The sequence below is a fragment of the Lissotriton vulgaris genome, chromosome 12 (assembly GCF_964263255.1).
Source record: "Lissotriton vulgaris chromosome 12, aLisVul1.2, whole genome shotgun sequence".
Lineage (NCBI taxonomy): Eukaryota > Metazoa > Chordata > Amphibia > Caudata > Salamandridae > Lissotriton > Lissotriton vulgaris.
Window position 1 is genome coordinate 524,304,863 of NC_141700.1, and position 22,934 is coordinate 524,327,796.

A 22,934-nucleotide genomic window follows, 5' to 3' on the forward strand; every position below is an offset into this window, starting at 1 on the left:
GTTTATCCGAGATGAGAAGGGGTGTCTGCGCTGGTCGTTTTACTGTTGATACTTTTATCCTTTGGCATATATCGCATTCTAATACATACTTTTTAGTTTGTATTCCCAAGCGAGGCCACCAATATCTCTGTTTTAATAGTGATATTGTTGCGGAAACGCCAGCGTGTGCAGAAGCAAGCCCTTTGTGTGCCGCTTTGATTAGTCCTAACCTGTGTTCCATGTTTGGAATTACCCTATGCCCCACTCCAGGGATTCGAGCAAAAGGAACATTATTCCTATCTGTTGAATATAAGTACTTTTCTGGAAAGCCTTTTGGGAGTGTTTTCTTATCATTCTTTACTGACGCACTGACAGCTTGTAGAATATCGCTGTCTATTTTTGTTTGTGACCAAGTTATCGCAGCTACGGAAGCCGTTTGGCTGATGAAGCCGCGAAGGAAGCTGTGCAATGTATTCCCTGCAACGTGAACGCCATCACGTTGATGACTCAGAGTGTGTATCACGTGAGTCTTTTGTAGTTCTTTCTGTAAAAGAACTACCTGTTCCCAAAGCATTTTATGCTTTATTGTGGCACCTGTGTCATCTTTGTAATCGTTTTCAATCCAACTCTGCAGTTTATTATTGTAAGAGTTGACGCATAAATGAGAATCGCACACGATAAGTGTCGGGAATTCACGTTCTGCATTTTCAAGCGCCATCTTTAAAGATCTTATTTCAGCTCTCTGAGCCGAACAGTTTCTTACTGATTCAGTTTTTGCTACTTTCGGTCTGAATTTACCGCACAGCCAACGACCTTTAACAATCGCACAGGCTGCATCGTAGGATTTGCTCTCTACGTTGAAATGCTGTACAAATCTATCTATAGATTATACAGGCGTATTGTGGGAGAGGCAGAAGTTCGATTGGCAGAGGATATTCTTCCTCCTATTCTAAATCATTCAGTTCTTCGAATTGGGGGGCAAAATAGTATTTCACATCTTCCGCTCCTAGAGAATCTACACACTGTATCCATTTCGGATCCAGTGACACTGTAGGCAGGTTTACTGGGCTGAATAGCGCCTCGAAGGCGGATTCCGCTGTGAGGATATTAATCCTTTTACCCTGTGCTAATTCTCGTTCATTTGCTAATGCAATTTGCACTGCTTTCACAGTTCTTTCTGTGTGACTGAATGTTTTTTCTACTTGTGTATACAAGTGAGATTTAATTGAAATTGGTACCTTTTCTCCCTCATTAGAGGTCAGGTACGTGAATCCGCATCCTCCTGGGATGACTCGGATTACAAGATTGCGTGTGTTGTCACGTGTATCTAATTTAGTTTTAGCGAACATGTCTGTTTGCAGTGATCTCAAAATTTCTGTGTGTTTTTGAGTCCAATTGATTTGTTTAAAATCTGGTTTAATTAGTTCGTAGAGAGGTTTAACCCTCTCTGCGTAATTTAGAATGTATGTTCTTCCGAAATTCAGAAAACCTAGTATGGATTGTAAATTCTTCAGCGTTTTAGGAGCTTGGAGTACAGCGCACTTCTCTAAGAAGTTGTCCGCTAGGCTTTTTCCTTCACTTGATAATTCGTACCCTAAAAATAGTACTGTCAGATGGGCAATTCGAGACTTTTTAAAGTTGAATTTGTAACCCTCTGCTGTGAACCCAAGTATAATGGTGTTCACTCTTTTCAAGTGAGTATCCAAGTCGTCGTCTGTGAGATAAATATCATCTACGTAGGATAATGCCTCATCATCATATATTTGTAGTAACTGTTACCCTAGCTGAGAATAGTCCTGGGCTGTTCTTGAACCCCTGTGGGAGTCGACAGAATTTTCTGCGACCCAAATGCTGAGAAAGCGGTCAAGTATCTGCTTTCTGGTGCAATGTTTTGACAAAAGAAACCATTAGATATGTCTAATGTTGTTTTATATTTTTTCCTAACTGTTATTCATTAGGGCTGCACTATGCAAGTTTTGTACTGCAAATGTTTTGCAACATGCATTAAGGTGTCTGTAGTCCAAAACTAGACGATATGAATTGTCTGGCTTGGAGACAGGAAACAAAGGATTGTTCATTTGAGAGGTGCATGTTTCAATCACCCCCTGGTATTCAAGTTGATCTAAGATCTCCCTGACTTGTTTTTTAGCTTCTTGTTTAATGGGATACTACCGTTGGGCAGTTGGTTCACTTTTTAACTATTTTGTGGGGAGGTGAGTCCTCATCCCATCCTACATGATTTTTATATAATGCCGGTGCCTGGGCCACTGCCCATTTCCTTGCATAAGTATATTTTTTGTGAATCGGAATGTGATTCGAGAAGGCAGGCATAATCATTTCTTCGCCACGAGGGCACTCCCTGACAAACTCTGGGGGCCAATCTTGTTCAGCTAACAGAATATCATAGCCTTTTGAGAGTTTTTCCCAAAATAGACCCTTTATTTTCCTAGTCTTATCACCCTCTATACGCAATGTTATTTCGTATATTTTATGGGGCTCGCTGAGTCTGGTGTCGGCAGTTTCAACCTGCATGTATTCATTTGTGTCCACTGTCTCCAGATGACTCATCAGGATCTTGCGGGCTATACTGATTTCTGCTGCACTGTCCAACATTGTCAATGCCCACTCCCCGTTTTTCAACTGTGTCCTCAGTATTCTCGGCATGGTTGATTACTCTAATACTGGCTACCTTCATTTTTGGAAATTGAGATTTTTTACTCTGAGCAGGTTCCTTGTCTTTGGACTTGGTGTGCTCCCCTGGGTCTGACCGTCCTCTTCTTTCCGATTTCTGTGAAAAAGATCGAGAGGGACGTGTATCAATACTTTGATGTCTATCAGGTTTTTTCAAATTATCCCTATTTTTAAGGTTATATCTTTTCTCAGAGGGCTCCCTCTTGGGAGACTGGTGTTCTCGAGTCGGAGTTCTTTCCCTCCGTCGAGGAGACCTTCCTCTGGACTGGAAAACTTTTTCCTTGGGAGTGGATTGTTTATTTCCATCCCAGCTCTTTTTTGGAGTGTTTGAATATTTTTTCAGGATTTTCGAGCAGTTGGGGCTTTACTGGCTTCCCACCCAAGCTGTCTCTACCTAATTCTTCATAGCACTTTTCTATGATTCTGGCAAGCTCAATTGGCTGATCTGTTATAGCTGTTTCCTTCAACTTCTGGCGGATCGCCACAGATGCTGCTTCTCCTTTTATATTGGCTAATAATATAGCCGAGACCTGCTTGAAGTCTTTCAGTAATTTCATACCAAGATTTAAAGCGGGCTCTGGACCGTATTCATTTTGAACTGTTTTAGCACTTCTGGTATTACCGCCATAGACGGAACACCATGTGTTTTTGTGTAAATGGAAGAAAAGACTGTACCCCAAGTGTCGCAGTCTTCAACGTGTGGTGCGATTCCCATAGGAAGGCAGATGGTCAAGATTCTGTGTTTCTCAACAGGGGTAGTATCCGGAAATACTGCCTCTATTTGAGTGATTTTCTGTGCTAACCAGAAAGGAATTTGTTCCCGTTTTACGAGTGTTTTACCAAGACATGACTGTATGTTCTGTGGTGTGATTTTATTAGTGTTCCCCTGATGAGGGGTCAGCTGTGGTACATTAACAGCTGGTTGGACTGTTGCAGTCCGCATTACATATTGGACTAATTGCCTATGTATTTTTATAAGTGTTTTTAGCTGTACTAACAGCTCTTCTTTAGACATTTTTGCAATGTCCGGATGTGGTGTGTAGCTGGCTAGAACCGGCCACGTTGCTCCTGGTCTACCTAGTGGACCGAGCCTGGTAATATGATCATTATGTTTTAGGGCGCCATTAAACCAGAGCAGGTGCTCTTGGAATCTTAGTGGGATTTCAGTCTCCTCGAAAGGAGCGTACTCTTCCGGAGGTTTCTCTATTTTGTAATAGTGAAACTCTTTTGTTCTAGCGTTTGCCGCTGGAAAGTTTATCCATGAATAGAATACCTCTGTCTGCCGATGTTCGTGTGCCTCTATCACGAAAATTACTGTACCACCTTGTGGTGTCAGTCCGTTTTCTATAAGTTTTAAAGTTATAGACTTTCTTAAATGTACCGGGATGATAATTGCACCCGGTTCAGTATCGTCGTGACCCTGCTGAGTCGCATCTGCTGCGCCCCCAGTGGTTCCGTTTTCGAAGTCTGACATTTTATAAATGCAGGCTTTGCAGAGTATGTCTCCAAGGAGACAAAGATTAGGTGCACAATATTTTGGAACACTGTATCCTTCAACGTTGAATAAACCAGAGCTGTACATAGGAATCTCTTCCTACTGAGTTCGGGCGGATTTTAACCTTTCACCCACTCCAGATGTCTATTGGAGTATTTACGGGAGAAAGGGGTCTGTGTGAAATATGCACGACTGAGTTACTCTAACGTCTTGCGTTAGTTTATCGCCTTACCAAACGTTGGGCGCCATGTAGTGTAGTTCCTATTTTCCCAATAGGCCCTGCGCATTGGAATAACAAACAGTAGTATCGACGTAATGTGCGGATCTTCCAGGCCTCCACTGACTATGCTAAACTTAATTGGGTTTGTTACCAACTAGCTCAGAGGTCACAGGAAACTTTCTTGACTGAAATAGGAAGTGATCAGCTTCCCTGGCACAGACAAGAAGGGATTCAGTTTTCCAACAACCGTGCAACATAACAACTTTGCTCCTCAGATCAAGAGTCAATCTCTAGGGTCGTGTGAAACAATAGACAGTTATTTTACTCAGTCAGGTTGGTGCAGTTTACTTTCACAATATGTAGAGAATAGAGAGACGGGCGTTGTCAATAAAAGGTAACATTTATTGAACAGTCTTTCTTCTCGTACAAGAGAAATGAATTGCCACAATTGCAAGACTTGTTATTATAAAAAGTACGTACAGTAAGATAAGTATTGCGAAATAATACTGTAAAAGCATTGATACGGTTTCTTAGCCATACAATGGTTTAAAAGGAATAAAACATATATACATTCATATATACATTAGGCTAAAATACTCAACTGGTGCTTCTAACTACGCCTACCCCAGTGTACCTGACCTAAGCCTAATACTTGGGAGGGGAGTAAGTAAGTAGCTTTAAGTTAAGTTGGTTTTGCCAAGGTTTGCTTCAAGAATTCTCTTCTAAGGGTTTAGTCAACACCATACCTCTGGAATAGAATGATGGAGGTCTGGTATCTTCCTCAGGGCTCGATATCCCAGTCACCCGCAAGGGTAGATAAGAAACGCCGGAGCTGGATTTCTCTGCAGGAGAAAGACAGCGTCTCTTCTTCAGCGCGTCGAGGAGGAGGGGCAGCGTCCGCGGGCAGCTTGCATCTGCTGGGCTCTAGCAGGGGACGGCTGTTCAGCTCCTAAGTTCACCACACCATCGTTCGCTAGTTAGCAGTGATAGCAGTAGCGATAGCAGCTATGGTATCATCAGCATGACAGCTTCTTCAGCAGCAGCGAGATAGCTTGCAGCATCAGCTTCAGCGAAACAGCAACGAGACAGCTATGGCATTGATAGCTTCAGCATCAGCGAAACAGCAACGAGACAGCTATGGCATTGATAGCTTCAGCATCAGCGTTTGCTTAAGGCAACGTTGGTAATATTTATACCTGAAAGGTGCCTTGTTTGACGTAAGTTTTTGGACATAAGACGTCAATAAAGATGTCACTAGGAAGTGATCGTCTATCAGTGCTCATTAGAGTTCTATTACTAATCAAAACACAGCAAGCGGGGATTTCCAGGTTTGCTGAGTTTTTATCTTGTTGAAGAACTCGGAGTGTTAATCTAGGAATCTCAGATAGTGACTTCTGCTCTGTCATTGCACTAATTGGTTGCGAAGGAAGTGGCAGAGAAAGCTATTCTGGAATGTGGCTCTGTTCGTGTAAGGCCAGAGATGAGTTTCTGAATATTGCACTTGAACGGTTATTCCAATATAGGGAATAAATGGATTTATAGCCGAATAGGGGCATAAGGTCACAGTATCGATCAGGGTCCTAGATTAGAACGCTACAGTTGCACATCTTAGTTTAGCCTGTTCAAGTATCTGGTCCGGGTACCCTCGGGCTCTGAAGCGTGATGTGATGATGTGAGATTCTGTGTCGAGTCTGTTGGGTTCAGAAGTGATTCTTTTTGCTCGAATGAGCTGGCTGTAGGGTAGGTGGTTTTTGAGTGGTTGAGGGTGGAAGCTATAATAGTGAACCGTGATGTTCCTGTCGGTTTTTTTGCGAAACAAACTTGTGTTGGTAATATTGACATCAAGGTAATTGATGGACTGTGTTTGGATTTCATAGGTGAATTGCAACCGTGGGTCAATGGAGTTAAGTTGAATGAGTTCCTTCAGCAGTATGTCTTTGGGGCCTTGCCACATGAGGAAGATGTCGTCGATAAATCTGACGAACATTTTCAGATCTTTCCAAATGGTTTTGCAAAGGATGTGATCTTGTTCAAATCTGTGCATGAACATATTCGCGTAGGTAGGAGCTGCCGAATTGCCCATTGAGGTTCCGGTCAATTGATGAAACCACTCATCTTTCCATGTAAAGTAGCTATAGAGTAGTGAAAATTCCAGTAACTCCATTAAAAAAAGTTTCATATCTTGATTCAATTCTGTCCTCAATAAGCAGTATTCTGCTGCTTCTATTCCCATGGAGTGGGGAATGGATGTATATAAAGATGTGACATCAACTGTACACAGAATTAGGTTGCTGAAATCATCTACTTCCACAATTTTGAGTTTAAGGAAGTCAGTTGTATCTCTCAAAAATGTGGGTATTGAGGTGACGATCGGTTGGAAATATTTGTCCAAAAATATACCCACTGGGTCATGTATGCTTCCACATGTAGAAACTATGGGCCTACATGGAGGCGCTTGAAGATTTTTATGGATTTTAGGAACTAAAAAAATTTTGGGCTCTTTGGGTGCTGAGTTGTGAGGTATCTGGTGGTTTTAGTAGTTATTACCTCATTATTTTGAGCTTTGCTGATAATTGAATCAAGTAGTTCCTTATATTCAATGGTGGGATCATTAGAGAGTTTGTGATGTGTTAGAATCCAAGAGGTGGAGGGATGCCTGTTCTTCATAGTAGGTGGTGTTTAAGATAAGGTGGTAAGTGGTAAGGGTGCCAAGCTTATTGTCAAGAGATTCACAAAAGCAACGGATATCAGCTTGGTTTGATGCAGAGGTCTCAAAGCCCTTTTTAATGTCTGCGGCCAAAGTTGAAAACATTGCCTGAAAGGAAGCCTGAAGTGTGGTGACCAAATCCGTATTCAAAGCATGGGAAGCGTCGTAGGCAGAGCCTGTATCTCCACCAGCCATTAGACCTGCTGTTGACCCAGCTCCTTTGATGACTGACTGCAAACTCAACCCAGACGCGACAATAGGAGGGGCAATAGGGAGTGGAGGAGCCAGTGAAGGAGCCAGAACCAAAGAAAAAGGTGCAGACCACGCCAAATCACTCGGAACATGACAATCCACGAACTCGGTTAGGCACGTCTCTCCTAACCTTGGGGGGGTCTAACGTTCCAAAATGCTGTTATTGTCATGGTCGTCATTAATAGCGTTATTACTGGCTTTATCACTACTGACAGTGGCATTGTTGTTATTGCTATTGTCATTGGGCCCCCCACACCTTCTAGTGAGAGATTAGGTATGGGATCATCCGGACTCTTCATGTTCTCCATAGATGACTTTTAAACTTCATTAGTGGCCATCCGTGCTTCCGGCGTAAGATCACCTACTACTTAACCCTGTGAGCCGGGGGGGGGGGGGGGGGGGTGGTATTGTCACCCAACACTATCAATTGAGGCACCACCTTCAAATAAGATCGCAGTGAGGGAGTTATTTTTGATACAGAAGCAGAATTTTTCCCTTTACATTTTTTTGCTAGCTTAGGGGTGTATGCCCGCTTCGCTTTGACTTGCCCTGTTAAATATGTTGACAATTTTTTACTATCTGCACTAATGCTGGTGTTAATGCTTGCAGGTGCCTTTAAGGTCAACTCCCCCTCTTTTGAAAGATCAATGTCTTTGGTATTTTCATCAGTAGTTACACCTATACATTTCCCTTTTCCTCTCTTTGCCCCCCCCCCATTCCCTCTTCTTCTACCCCTCCTAGGGACTCCCCCGGTTGCTACTGTTTTGCCAACAGCTCCCTCCACACCTTCCAAGCCTCCCACTTCAACCCCGGTACCGCAGATATCGCTCTGGTGTTGATGCAGGGCTTGAAGCTTCTCTTCCTCCAGAGCTTCTCCCTCCTCACCCAGCTCCTCCCGTGCAGTGGCAGCAACAGGCGTGGGAGCAGCCAGACAACGCCGCTCGAGCAGGGCTCCCCGAATACGGCGACCCCTCCTAAGCTCCCGGGCGGCCAATGACCAAATCCACCCCCCTGCCGGGAAAAACAGGGGCTTCCGCGCCAAAAGGTTAGCTGTCCTGGAGCACACAGGCTCCTGTAAACGCTTGTCCGCTGCCGCCACAGGCTTTACAGGCTCCTCCCCCAAACACATAAAGAGCGGGTGTATGGCGAGGAGACGCCACTGCTTGCGAGAAGAAACTGCTAATCCGTCAAAATCACCACTGTTACACAAACACTGCAGCGGAATAGCGGAAAATCATGCCGGGCTCAGATATGCAAAATTTCACTGAGAAACATCCTGATATCAGCAGTCGTGGGAGCCCATATGCAGAGCACCGCCGCGGCTCAACCCGCCGCCGCCATGTTTCCCTTTCGGAATTGTGCCATTGTTTTTTAATTTGGTCTCTTTTACAAAATGAGGTGGATAAGCTACAAAATGATGAGGCCTAGACCTATTTTTAGGTCTTGCCTGTCGATGCGCATGCGCATCGAGCTTGCGAGACTATGGGGGCTTAACCACTCTTTAACTGACTTGCAAGGAATCGTGGCGATTCCTTGCAGTGCCCGTGACTTTTAAGCTCAATGCGCATGCGCATTGAGCTTAAAAGCGCGTGCACATCAGTTCCCTCAGCCGCACTCCAGGCCCCCGCTCCGCCCCCTCCCCTGCCCGCCGTGTCTCATTTCTCCTCCCCCCTCCCCTTATCTGCCGTCCCTTCGTCTGTTCCCTCTCCCCGCTCCGCCCCCTCCCCTGCCCGCCGTGTCGCATTTCTCCTCCCCCCTCCCCTTATCTGCCTTCCCTCCGTCTGTTCCCTCTCCCCGCTCCGCCCCCTCCCCTGCCCGCCGTGTCGCATTTTTTTTTTAATTCCCCCCTGCCCCCCAGCAATGCCAACACTGTTTTTCTGCCGTGTTTTTCTTTCAGTATGCCGAAATGGACGATATGCAATCTGACTCTCCTGGTTCCAAGTTTTTAGAATAGTTCACAGTGGTTGTGGCCAAGTAGATGAATGAACAACTTGTCTAGCATGAGCCGTTCTTGGATTTGACTTCGCAATGTTAGTAAACTACGCTGGGGTAAAATGTCAACCAATGATACCATTCAGTATGTGTCCGTGATCCCGCCTACGTTTAAGCGCTATACTTGCCCAACTTCGGTTTGATTAATCTTGTGACCGTTAACACCAGTCTGCTCTAAGAACTTGCTGTGCTTTGATCATTCTTTACTCTTTTGTAGCGTGTTTTGTGACAGCGTTCTTGGGGATGGTACTCAGTAGCTGCTGTTTGCACAAAGATCTCTGCAGCGGAAACGCAACCCGCTAATGCATTTAATTGCTCTTAATAATGTGTAGCTCTCCTACGCTGCAAGTGGTATTCTTTCACTTCCCTTTAATGCTATTCCCTACTAACTTGTTTTTTGTTTGCTTCCTGTCACGATACACCCCCTTACACTCCCTCCCAGACCCCTTACATGCCTCTCTCCCCTCCAGTGTTGCTCTCTCTCGTCCATTTTCTTCTCTCCCATCCTGCGCTGCTCTCGCTCTCAAGCTTGCACAGAATGGCAGTGGCTCCATTTCTGTCGGGTTTAATTCATGTGGGGCATGAGTACCTTTCCCGTTTTCGCAGCTGAATTATCTTTTCATTTGTCTTTTCACATGTAGAGCGCACACCGCCACTGCTGAAACCCATTGCCACTGCAGACATACTCACTCGGACATCTGATGGCCACCACAGACGTGCCCTCGCTGTGCAGACATGCCCACACTCCATCGGATTATTGGATTGCACAAAAAACCACTTTTTCTTCTAATCCACTGCAGCTGGTTAGATCACTTAACCTCCCTACCTTCAGAAGCCTCAGATCCAGTGTCGGAGGTTTAGTTAGCCCTTTTCAACATCAAGCCATTGTCACCCTGCTAATTAAGAATACTTATGATTGTCCATTTCATCTCACTATGAAGATTCTGATGGCCACCACAGACGTGCCCTCGCTGTGCAGACATGCCCACACCATCGGATTATTGGATTGCACAAAAAACCACTTTTTCTTCTAATCCACTGCAGTTGGTTAGATCACTTTACCTCCCTACCTTCAGAAGCCTCAGATCCAGTGTCGGAGGTTTAGTTAGCCCTTTTCAACATCAAGCCATTGTCACCCTGCTAATTAAGAATACTTAGGATTGTCCATTTCATCTCACTATGAAGATTTCAGACCCAGTACAATCAAGTCCCTTGCACAAGGAGTCAATAGAAAATACTGATACTTTCCATTGAGGAAAATTAAATATCCCATCAGCTGCTTAAAGTATGCCATAGACTGCACAGCTTCAGAATTCTTAGTCTGTGTGGCTCCAACATTTCAGATTATTCCTGACCTTTAAATCCTCTCAAAAGAGCATAACCAAAGCACTTGGAACATAAAAAAGTTCAATAGGGGTGTTTGAAACTTTGGGAAAGTTACACTGAATTACATGAAACTTAACTCCGTCATTGAACGCGCTATTTTAGCATAAAGTGCAATTTGACACGAGAGCACATTTCCCACTGGAAAAAAGCGCAAAAACAGAAGTGCCACAAGCAACAGCTGCTTGCGTTCTGACCGTTCACATTGGTGCAGGGAGCTCCGTGTCAAAGCTTGCCGCAAACGACATAGAATTCCATGACGTAATGATATAATTTTGGGAATCTCCTGTCACAAGCATAATGTGAAAAGCCTGAAACTACATGAATAACATTGCATTGCATTATTTAAATTTCGCCGGAGCATAGTTTTCATTGCAAGAGTGATAAATGTGTATAGAAGCTGCCACTCAGTTGAGGACAAGGTCTGGAAGCTGTGCGGGAGAGTAATACTGTGCAGGCCAGGGCTAAGCTATAGGCCGCCGTCTGTGTAATCTCCAGCCATCGCCATCTGTTACCCCTCCCCAGCACCTCCCCTCTCTTCCCGCACACAGCCTTACTCGCATTTCTCCTCCCCCTCCCCAGCCGCCACCACCTCCCCTTTCTCCCTGCACACAATTATCCCGCACGATGTTTCTACCCACATGCTAGTCGGTTGCTACACACAACCCCACACACAACCCTCCACACACAACCCCACTCACCCCCCACATACCCACCCCACCCCACCCCCACACACACCCCACACACCAACATCACTATGCGCTACCACAGCATCACTGAACGCCACAGCAACACTCCCCACCACAACAACTGGCACTTCTTGGGTTGCCTTGTCCTACAGCTAAATTCGAACTGTTCTGAACTAGAGTCTCATAATTCACAATTTTGCTGTAAAACGATCAAAGAGGTACTAACTTAATTTCGACATTATTGAAGTGCAGTTTATCTTGTCTTCCTCAGTACTTCGTACATCTCTCTAGAGATGTGGCATAACGACCAGAGCTGCCATCTAAGACACGTAAATACAAAACATGTTGCATTACAAATGCTATAGGTGTCACATTCGCCAAAGTTATAACTATTGGCATTGTAAATGACAAAGCTATCAATTTAGCTATTTTAAAAACCAACACTTAAATAAAATATTTGTCATTTACAAGACCAATAGCTCCAACTTTTCTAATGCGAGACCTATTGCATTTCCAATGCTTGTTTCACTTTGTGCTTACTACTAAGGTATTTTTTATTTACTGAGGCTCCCATTCCGACGACTGAGAATGATACCAAGCATGGGAATCTATGAAAGTTACCAATACTGGGGAACCAAAGTTACAGTTAAGTAACTTGTTTTCTTTTAGGGAATTAACACAGGCCCTGTGTACCTGGTTGGCAGGAGCCCAGGGCACACTCAGTCAAAGCACATCAGCAATTCAGAAAAAAGTGGGGGCATACCAAGGCAAGAAAGATGGCACTTTCTCACAAATACATGTTCTTGTTGCTAGTGAGATTTGTGCATATTTCCCTTTTGAAACTTAATAAAAACTCTTGAGCTAATTTAATTGGGCGTAAAATGATTTTAAATAGCAAATGGCTGTTAATTATATAAATTCAAAAAGGTCTTAATAAGGAATTCTGCTAGCTCAATCTTGGGCTGGTTTCATCATGTCACCCAGTGTGCTAGGGACAGGTATGTATGTTCTGCGCAGGTTAGGCAGCATGCCGCAAGGTGGAACTACTGAATTTAGAGACTCTGTGATAGTAGGAGATGGTCAAAATACCTGTGACTGCGCAAGATTCCATGTAAACGAATCATTGTTTAATCTCAGCATCTTTCTCTTGCTGTTTTTGAATAAAAATGTTTCATTGCTGGTTTTTTTTGTTTTGTTTTTTTAGGTAGAACGTCTGAACAAGGAATTTTCTATCTATCTGACAAAGGATGGCCGCATTTCTGTTGCTGGTATTACCTCTGCCAATGTGGGATATCTCGCCCATGCCATCCATCAAGTCTCCAAATAAAAAGGAACATGAATGTCCAAAGCGAGCAAGGCATAACTAGTCAGGAACGTCTCCATGTTTGCCTTCGCAGCTTTCTCGATGGTGTTTAAATGTCAAGAGAAACAAAAAAAGCACTTATTTTTCAACCACAGCACTTTCTGCTATGCCGACTGAAATGTTTATTGCTCAGTCAGACAAGGACGTTTCTGGAGGACCGGTTTTGGTTCCATGGAAGATGCCAGCATTTCCCCTCATATACTGAGACTCTTCACTAGGTTTACAGACTGGCTAGGTCATTGTGATTCAAATGTTTGGAGAACTGCTCTGAGCCTCCCTTCTGTGTTTTAACGTGCTCTTTCAATTCTGTGTTCATTTCCGGTTGTTTGGGGTCCCAGTAATGCAACGTTTTATTGGATGGTACAATTTAACTGGAGGGTTCGGGTTCGCCTGCTCAATAGGATATTTTTATTCTGGTGGATATAGCAGATGCTTGTATCAGTGATTAGTGCCCATTCTGAGAAACTGAGCTGCGGTTATTTGCAAGCTTTTGGCTTCTTCAATACTTATTTTCCAACATTTTCAATGTCTGCGTTCCTCGCCTTTCTGTTAAATGAAGGTGGGATATTTCTCAGGGGCTGATCAGAAGTTCTCCCACCCCTCTCACTCCTGGTTTTATTGCAGCTGGTTCTGAATTGGGAGGAAACCAGTTTAAGATTTTGAGGCCTGCACCACTTATGACCTAATTCATGAGGTTTTTTTGGGGTGTGGAAGTGCCTCGCTGGTGTGCTCCGAATTTGGAATAATAATTAAATCACAGCAATAAATTTGGTTTGTAATCTAGCCTACCTAGTCCAGTCACCACCTATATTATGTGCAATATACTCGTGTCTCCCTGCTGGATAAGAGTGCTTGGTGTGTAGAGTTAAGTATTTGGAGCTGTGGTTCGTAAATTAGCGTGCTGTTAATGCGGTGTGAGAAGAGACCGCCCGAATCATGTAGGCCATTTTATTCCATCTGTTCCTGCTCAAATAAATCTAGACTGAACTATCCGTGTTTTGAGTACTGCATTATTGTTAACATTTACCTTTGTTGCTAAGTATCCTCCGTTTGACGAAAACCTCTACGAGTTGCCATTCGACCTGTCTTTAGTGATTATTTTTGTGAAATGTCCGCCTTCAAATTCAACGATTGTTCGTCACTGTTAGTAGGCATTGGCAAAGTCAGTAGTTCTCAGCAATGTGAGAGCTACTGGCGTTATCGGTGTGAGAGCTGCTGGCGATGTCAATGTGAAATGTCTTTTAGCCGTGTTTTGCAGCACATCTGCTGTTCGGTATGGCTAAAATTCACGGGAAAAAGCGCTATGAAGCGACCAGTGGTGGCTGTGTCATAGTGCCTTTTTGTGTGGCAAGAGTGACAGTAGAAGGAACACCACAGGGGGGTGAAGAGACGGGACATGTAAATGTAAATTGTGCTGTGTAGCCGAGACCTAAAATTCATGCGCCTTTGTGTAATGTAACCGTTTCACTCCAATACCTTCTGGTTACGTTTGTGCGCATTGAGCTTAAAAGTCACGGGCACTGCAAGGAATCGCCACGATTCCTTGCAGTGGATAAAGAGTGGATAAGCCCCCATAGTCTCGCTTGCTCGATGCGCATGCGCATCGACAGGCGAGACCTAAAAACAAACACGAATGAGGACATGGGGAGGTGGTGTTGGTTGGTAAAGAAGAAAGGGGATTGGGTTGTGAGGGGAAAGAAGCAGAAATGATGGGGGGGGGGTGTAAGGAGAAAAGAAGCAACTCAAATGGGGTACAGATGGTAGAGGAAAGTAGCAATTAAAAACACAAGCACTCGTATGGAGTGCTTAAACACAAAGTAGCTCCGGAAACTGGAGCAGTGGGTGGACACAAATTCCGTGCAGTAGTTTAACGCCAGACACAACAAGCATTTGCAATGCAATAGGTCTCGCATTTGCGAGAGTTTAAGCTATTGACATTGTAAATAACAATGCCTTTTATTTATCTGTTTTGATAATTAACACATAAATACAAGGCATTGTCATTTACAATGCCAATAGCTCAAACTCCTGGAAATGCAAGACCTATTTCACGTCAACGAAGTGCCCGCCATTGTCCAGGGCTGCTTGGAAAGTGAAAGCGTGCATGGCTCACTGAATGTTGCAGGAAAGCATAGCGTACCTGGAGTAGGAAAACTCAAAGAAAATAGTTCCTACAGACTAAATAATACATACAGTGTAACAGAAGTAAAAGGGCCTGGCCTCATGGGAAGTTACAAATAAAGATAAGGCAGTACTATGGAGGGACTAACAAGCCTATTAGCTAATCAGAAGCCAGCATTTACAAAGGACAATGACACAAGCCGATGAAAAATATGGGCTGAGTGGGCGGAGCTTTAATTCCATACTCTTAATACAGCATGCCTCACAGCGCATGTGCTGCCCAGGCTCGACCTAAAAAGTGGTATGAGGATGCATGCTCTGGCAAACTGAAATGAAGGAATGATATGAAAGCGACATTGAAGCTAACAAATGGTAAGAATATGGGCAGGCTGTAGCCCACTAACTGTAAACAAAATGTCTCTAGGAGACTGCACATACGTAGTCTAGCCGAGACCTAAAATACATAGCCCCATCTCGCACTTTTCCTTGTCTATGTACTGCACGATATTGCTTGCTCCTCAAACCCTCAAATACCCTAAACTCTCCAAGACTCTTGTTGGAAAAAAATTTAAATAACGGGTACTCGTAAGTGCAGGCTTGACATAGACCTGCATTTCTGGTATTAATTGCCCTTCCTCGATGCATACACCAATACACGATCATCAGAAAGTTAGGCTTGTATTTTACCTCCCTTCCCAAAAATGCTTAAACCCCCAATCTCTCTTCTGTGCACTGCTGCAGTGCTCCGTGCCGGTCTCTCCTACCCGCTGAATGAGTCATGTGGGAGCAATCAGCCGCTTCAGCTGTGTGTGCATTTGGGTCTGTTATTTCTGCCAGAAGTGGGGGGAAAAACTAGATTTGGACCTGGTATACCAGAGTACATGCGATATTTCCCATTTGGAGGAAAACTACTTGTAATCCCTGGTTTTAGGTGCAGGGGTATATGGCCAGGGTGGTGGTGCGCTCTTTTACCTGGATGCGTCAGTACTTTAACTGCTAAATCCTCCGTGTTCTAGAGATCTGTATGTTCCTTGTTCTACTGACCATGTACAGTGCTCGCTGATTCCCTAGTGACCTGGAGACATTGGGGCCTTCCCATGCATGGGCTTAGTTTAAGTCCTTGACAAGACTTATGAAATATCTCAGCTCTCAATCCTCACTGATCATGCAATCGAAGCTGGAGTGTGGGGATTTGAAGCACAGAAACAGGAAACGGTCCTTAAATAAAATGGATAATAATGCATGATTTCTATTCAGTTTATAATCCCCTCCACAATGTATAAACATCTAACTCTACGTCCTATGCAGTTTAGTTGGCTATCAAGAGGCTGCCATCAGTATTAACAAAAACGTTCCACACAAACCTCTTGCAGCCTTATAGATCGAACACTGCACTTTAAATTGGCTAAATAGTTACAAAAGCTTCGGGCCCCATTTTCTGTGGCACAGATGTACACGGGCAACCTCAAACTGCAACCACACTATTAAATTAGAGCACTGCTGATCCTTTACATATTTATCAATCATCCTCCCATCAACTCATGCCACAGGTATTTCGTGGACCACATCGCCCTACGTTACAGGAGGGTTGAACCCTGGTCTGTGATGCAAATGGTGGAATGGCTCACACTCTGGACAACCAGCAGTCCTATGAACACATACTAGTAGGCCACAGGCTTCACAAATGCAATAACCCGACTCGAGAGAACTGAAACACAGAGTGCTTACTCTTTCTCTGTTCGGAAGTTTTATTGTACTTTTTTTTTTATAATCCAGTGATGGCCAGTCGCTGCTTTTTCAATATTTTCTTATCTTGTAAACAAAATTGTGCATTGGGTTAGTGTCATGTCAGTCATAAAATACACAGGCGCTAAAATTGATGTACAAATGTGTTTTAATCCCGACTTGAACAGTGCATCCTTTTAATAGTGCTTCTTGTATTACATTCCGTAGCTGGGGTTCGTTTTGGCTTCTACATTGGATGCATGGTCTCTGCTACACGTCGCTCTGACCCTGGAACACCGTATACACATGAATGAATCAAAAGAAGTGGTATGTCCCTGCAGGCCTTTATTACACATGCTTTCCAGTCTGGACTAGGTCCTTACCCCTTGTACTATAGTTGATGATTGGGTGGTTTGAATTAGGCCATTCCCTAAAACTACTGGGCCAATGTGCTTCTATCATAAATTGCTGACTTCCTCTTGTATTTCCGCTTCCTCCCACCCCCTTGAAAAGTGACTGCCCTCTCGGCAAACGTTATACTGGGACAGAAAATAGTCCCATCTGGTTTTGAAAAAGTCTTTGGGTCCTCACCAGTTGAACACCCCTGGAACAGAAGAGCGTTGGCTTGAGTCAGATCACAGCTTCATCTGGTTGGTTCTGCTACCCGCCCTTGCTCTCATGCACTGTGGCTCCCCATAGCTTTTGCTGACCAAACCAGTGTCTCCTTAGCAATAGGTTTACAGCACCTGCTTTCTGAATGAGTCATTCCATCATGATCATAAATGCTTTGATTTAAAAGAAATCCTGAAAGAAGCACAGATTTACATAAGCCATTACAAATATAACAAGCACTGGCGTTGCCAATAGGTTTCGCATTTGGAAAGTTGGAGCTATTGGTTTTGTAAATGACATTGTATATTTATATATTGTTAGTGACAATGCCAATAACGATATATAAATATAAAATGTCATTTACAAAACCAATAGCTCCAACTTTCCAAATGCGAAACCTATTGGCAACGCCAGTGCTTGTTTTTCATTCTTCGGTTCTGCTCACTGGCGTTCTCGTGTACAGCGTCGCTTCCCTTTGCCTCCTGGCAGCATGACTAGTAACAACAAGTGCGCGCAAGGCATAAATTAGTCAGCGACAACGAGCAAGGCAGGCCTGCCTCAAAGGCAGAAACACATGAATAGTGCTGCCTATTAATCACGTGCTTTGATGTCTTGATGTTCCAGTTTTAAGACTCTATGAAGCAGGATCCCCTGCTCCGCCGTCTGACAGCACATTTAACAAAAAAGCACTTCACATTTAACAAAAAAGCACTTCAAAGTTGGTAATTTACCTTCGCCTTATTTCATTAAAGCGCCCTGCCCAGTTTTGAATGACAGCTAACATCAAAGGGCCCTCTCCCTATAGATTTGTTACAGACACAATTACAGACAAAAATACATGCCGGGGGTGTCTTTTTCTCCCGTCCTCGACTCTCAGAAGTAAAGACCTGATGTGCTTTTGAAAGCCTAATTAGAAGTCATTCAACTAATTGCAAGAGCTTTTCTGAAGACTGTTTAGGAGGAAATTTGACATGGATTCCTGCCCTTTATTGCCTTTGCAAACAGACAAATAAAGCTCTTTTCTTCGGGAGTTGCAGTTGTGGAAAAAAGAGATTGATGTGGCTTAACGGCCAGACCTTCCGATTTTGGAACTGGGGAAGCAGGTTTGTGTCTGGCGTTGGCTCTGCACCCTGTGATTCTGGGCAAATAAGTTAATTTCCCAGTGCCTATCAAAAATGAATTTGTTCTGGTGTAACGTAATTGGTGCTCAGGTAAAGCGCTTCAATATGTTCCGGTCGAGTTCGCGCTACATAACATTTTACGGTTTTGGAAAGAAAACTTAGGATCTGCCATAGGGCGTCAAGTTGAACTGTGTCAGGTGTAAGTAGTTCTGGCAGTCCTGTTTTCGACTTGTACTATGATGATTGTACAATGGAGCCATTACAAATTGAACCCAGCACCTGGAGACTCTTACGGGTGAGCGCTTTACAAGCATTTGATTGATTGAGGACTACAACTACCAGTATGCAAAGGGAAAACATCATGAGATTTGTTGTTAGTAGGAAAATAGGAATGAGTTCTTTGTTTTGAATCCAAATAACGTGTCTAATACAGCCTGAAGTGGGTGCCTGCCCTTAGTACATGATTATTCCAATCTCCTGCGAGTCCCACATGACACGCCTATAAAGACCCCTCATGGTGGCGGCGCACCGGGGACGGGGCACCTCTAGGGTACTAAATGTCCCTCTCAACACAATAGCGGTCACCCAAGTTGCTACGAACTGAGCACACTAGTGCGTCTAAAAGAACCCCTGTCTTCCTGTTATTCTGCATTTGGCGCCAGCACTTCATAGGCGATGCACACACGCTGCTGCCGAGCAGCAACACTGAGCTTGAAACATCCGACTCGGCACAGCTACAGCTCTCACCAAAACGAACTGCTCTCGCGAGAGTTTGCACACCGCAGTCACTCCAGCTGAACACATACAGGAAGTGGAAGGTAGGAGGCGTTTATGAACACAAAAGAAGGACGACAAAAGCACCACGGATAAAGGCTACCGATGAACTAAAATGAAACCAAGAATAAAACAACAAAAACAAACAAACAATGTCAAAGGAAGTACGTCTGAGTACAATGTTCTAAAGCATGTAAAGACAAGTAGGCAAGCAAAGGGGGCGGGTAAGTCTTACGGATGGGTGCGGGAGAGCCTGGTGGGGGGGCGGGATGCGGATTAGCTAGATGCTAGTTTCTAAAGCATGTAAAGACAAGTAGGCAAGCAAAGGGGCGGGTAAGTTTTACGGATGGGGGCGGGAGAGCCTGGTGGGGGGGCGGGAGGCGGATTAGCGAGATGCTCGTTTCTAAAGCATGTAAACACAAGTAGGCAAGCAAAGGGGGCGGGTAAGTTTTACGGATGTGGGCGGGAGAGCCTGGTGGGGGGGGCGGGAGGCGGATTAGCGAGATGCTCGTTTCTAAAGCATGTAAACACAAGTAGGCAAGCAAAGGGGGCGGGTAAGTTTTACGGATGGGGGCGGGAGAGCCTGGTGGGGGCAGGCGGATTAGGGAGATGCTCGTGCGTGTGTGGTCACGTGACCCGCTTTTGTGGTCACGTGACCTCACATGCACTGTAAAGAAACCGCAGTGGTTTGACTATTCGATCGAGCCCATGAATTTTCGCCATTCCATTCGCAAGCGAATGGTAATAGGCGAAACCTAAAAACGTGGTTAGTAATAATAAATCATACAGACAACCGTTTCCGTTTAAAAGCTGCTATTAAACTATCAACGTTAAAGAAAACCTGAATATATGTCAACAATCGTAAAAAGAACAATGCTGATGTGGGTTGAAAAAATCCGTACATATTTAAAATGGGTTTTAAGTGCTTATGAGCAAACTACTAAATAGATTTATTTTGTTAGTGCTCAAGATATTGCACCACCGACTCATCACAGAGGCAGACTAAAACGGAGTCAGTATTGTATTGGCCCAAAGGAAAGCCGAGTTGAGATTTATGGTCCCTAGTTGGAATTTTGCTAAGAGTGACCTCTCCTGAGGGCTCAAAACCCAATCGAGGTACAGGTCGAGATTTGGCGTTTTTAATAATTGCATCCTTTAGCAGGCTGGGTTTACTAAAACAGCATTTTTTTGCGACTTGCACAGGGAGCAGGAACAGTTAACTTTGGGGATATCTACTTTAGTGAGGAAGGAGTTGTAAACATACCCTTGCACCCAATAGCCTTGGACATGCGCTTTACAGAATTCAACCAGGGGATGTTAAGGCCCTTACCGCATCATAGGCAATCATGTATGATCATTTTGTTCAGGGCGGTACACTTATTGGCTCAGACGGAGACCCAAAAGGCAAGTGTGGCCACCCTAATCATGTCGGACACAGGTAATACTGAACTCCTCATGGAGTAAAAAATGTGGGGTCAAGGGAGGAAGGCCAAGGAGCCGACTGCAGAAGTGTTTCTCCTTAGCTTGAATGGAAACAGCCTCTATCTGAAAGAAACAGTTAGTTATAGATTCCTTGCCTTAAAATTACCCCCAGGCGTCAGACTGGATTCTGGAAGTTTTTCGTCCGCAGTACCCCTGCGTGTCGAAAGGTAGTGTCGGTTGGCGCCTTTCGTCCTTGGCGTTGTAGTCGCCGGGTTGACGGTGCGGTAGCTACTTAGACACCGCGTTCGTGCGCTGACGTCAGTTCTTTTTCTGCTCCAGCCAGCGCAGATCCGGAGAGAGCGGTACCTCCAGTCACTTTTTGACTGATTTTTTTATTTTATTTTTTGCCGACTTTTGTCAACAGTTTTCGAGTCTTCGACTCCTGGTGCACGTCAGGGATGCCCAGGTTTAAGGCTTGTGGTTCCTGTAACCGACTGATGTCTGTGACGGATCTGCACCACAATTGCCTGCTCTGCTTGGAACGCGACAACGACCCAAAGTCGTGCTCAGACTGCCGGACCATGAATCCAAAGTCTATGCGGGAGCGGTCACAAAAGTTTTGCGAGGCCCGGCAGTCTGCTCCTCGCCGTTCGAGGTCCCCGGTCCTGTGGGAGGTCAAGGGACCGGTCGGAGAGCCACCTTCATTCATCTTCCAAGTCTTCGCTCTCTGGGGTCAGGTACGTCTAAGCACAAGAAGTCGAAGAAGCATTGTCGCTCTTCGACTTCTCCCCATCCGTCTGCTGACATGACTAGGGATGCGGGTGGTGCTCCTCCTGCTGCTCTGCATGCGGAGCCTGAAGGGTTGACTCCGTCCTTACCGGGACCCGGAGAGACCCCTGCCCAGCTTCGTTAATTTTACGAAGCGATGCATGCCATCTTTGGGCAGCCCGACTCCACACTCCACCGGTGTGCCTTCGGGCCCAGCAGACTCTGCTGGGGGTCCTGGGCCTTCGATGCCTGCGGCTTCGGCCCCGGCCCCGGTGCCCCCGTGGATCCAGGCCTGGGTCCGGATTGGCGCCGGTCAACCTAGTTGCATCTCCCCTGGTGCCGATTCCACCAGCACCACGTCCACAGCTGGTGTCTGCTGTGTCCCCAGGCGACGTTGACCCTGGCCTCGATGTAGACGCAGAGCTGGACCGACGCCGGATTTGGTGCCGACTGGTACCTTTGTGCCCTGGTGATACCCTGGCTCTTTTAGACAAGATTAGCAGCCATGAGAGGGAGAGGAGGACTGGGAGGGGTCAGTTGACCCTCTATATAACCAGTTAAGCTATGAACTGGACAGGAGAGAGGAACTTGGGGGAGGCCAGTGGTCTGGATACCTCGCCAGACCTTGGTATGTTGTCTCCTCCTACAGTGGCTACGGAAGAGGGAGCGTCTCATGCCGTGGTGTTGTGTAGGGTGGCTGAGGCTCTCCACCTTCAGCTACCTATGGGGCAGGGTGGATTAACCTCCTGACAGAGGTGCTTCAACCAGCGTGGAGCTCTTCGGAGCCCCTGCTACCATTTAATGAAGCCCTCACTGACATCCTTTTGGGCGTCTGGTCCAAGCCCAACATGGGGCTCCTGTGGATAGGATGATTGCCTGATGCCACCACCTGGCTCCGGTCGACCCATCTTTCCTCTCCCAACACCCCACCCCTGAGAGCTTGGTGGTCCAAGCTTCCACCTCCAAAGGCGCATTCCCTAACACACCACCCTATAGGGAATTAAAAAACCTGGACCATCTTGGGAAGATGTTTTCTTCCTCCAGCTTGGGACTGCGGTCGGTAAACACTGCATGTCTGTTTGGATGATACTCCCTCTCTGTGTGGGATACGGTGGCGCAAGTGCTGCCTCGGTGCCCGGAGGAGACCCAGGCTGTACTCTCACGTGCAGTTGCCGAAGGGAGAGACGCAGCAAAGTTTACCATCCGCTGTAGGCTGGATACCACCAAGAAGTGTCAGAGCTCCGCTGGCAGACGCCGGGAGACTCGTGTTTTTAAAAATTGTATAAAGTGACTTTAGCTGTGGAAAACTTACCAGAAGCCTGTTGCTTCACTTTCCCTCAGTTTGAAAACCAAACAGCGTCCTTGTGACGACTGCAACGACCCCCAGCTCGCCTCCCCGGCGACGCACAGGCCACGCCCACTTTCGGGATCACTTATAAGAGCGCGCGCTTTGTGTTGACGCCGCCAGAAGTGTCAGAGCTCCGCTGGCAGACGCCGGGAGACTCGTGTTTTTAAAAATTGTATAAAGTGATTTTAGCTGTGGAAAACTTACCAGAAGCCTGTTGCTTCACTTTCCCTCAGTTTGAAAACCAAACAGCGTCCTTGCGACGACTGCAACGA

General features: G+C 45.4%; 1 protein-coding gene across 1 annotated transcript in view; it reads left to right on the forward strand.

Moving 5' to 3' along the window:
- Positions 1-13,763, forward strand: part of GOT2 (glutamic-oxaloacetic transaminase 2) — a 242,547-nt gene extending 228,784 nt beyond the window's left edge. The window contains exon 10 of the mRNA XM_086945299.1: positions 12,613-13,763. Within this exon, the coding sequence (XP_086801425.1) occupies positions 12,613-12,735 (123 nt within the window). The 3' untranslated portion in view covers positions 12,736-13,763. The remainder of the gene's footprint in view (positions 1-12,612) is intronic.
- Positions 13,764-22,934: the final 9,171 nt, after the last annotated feature.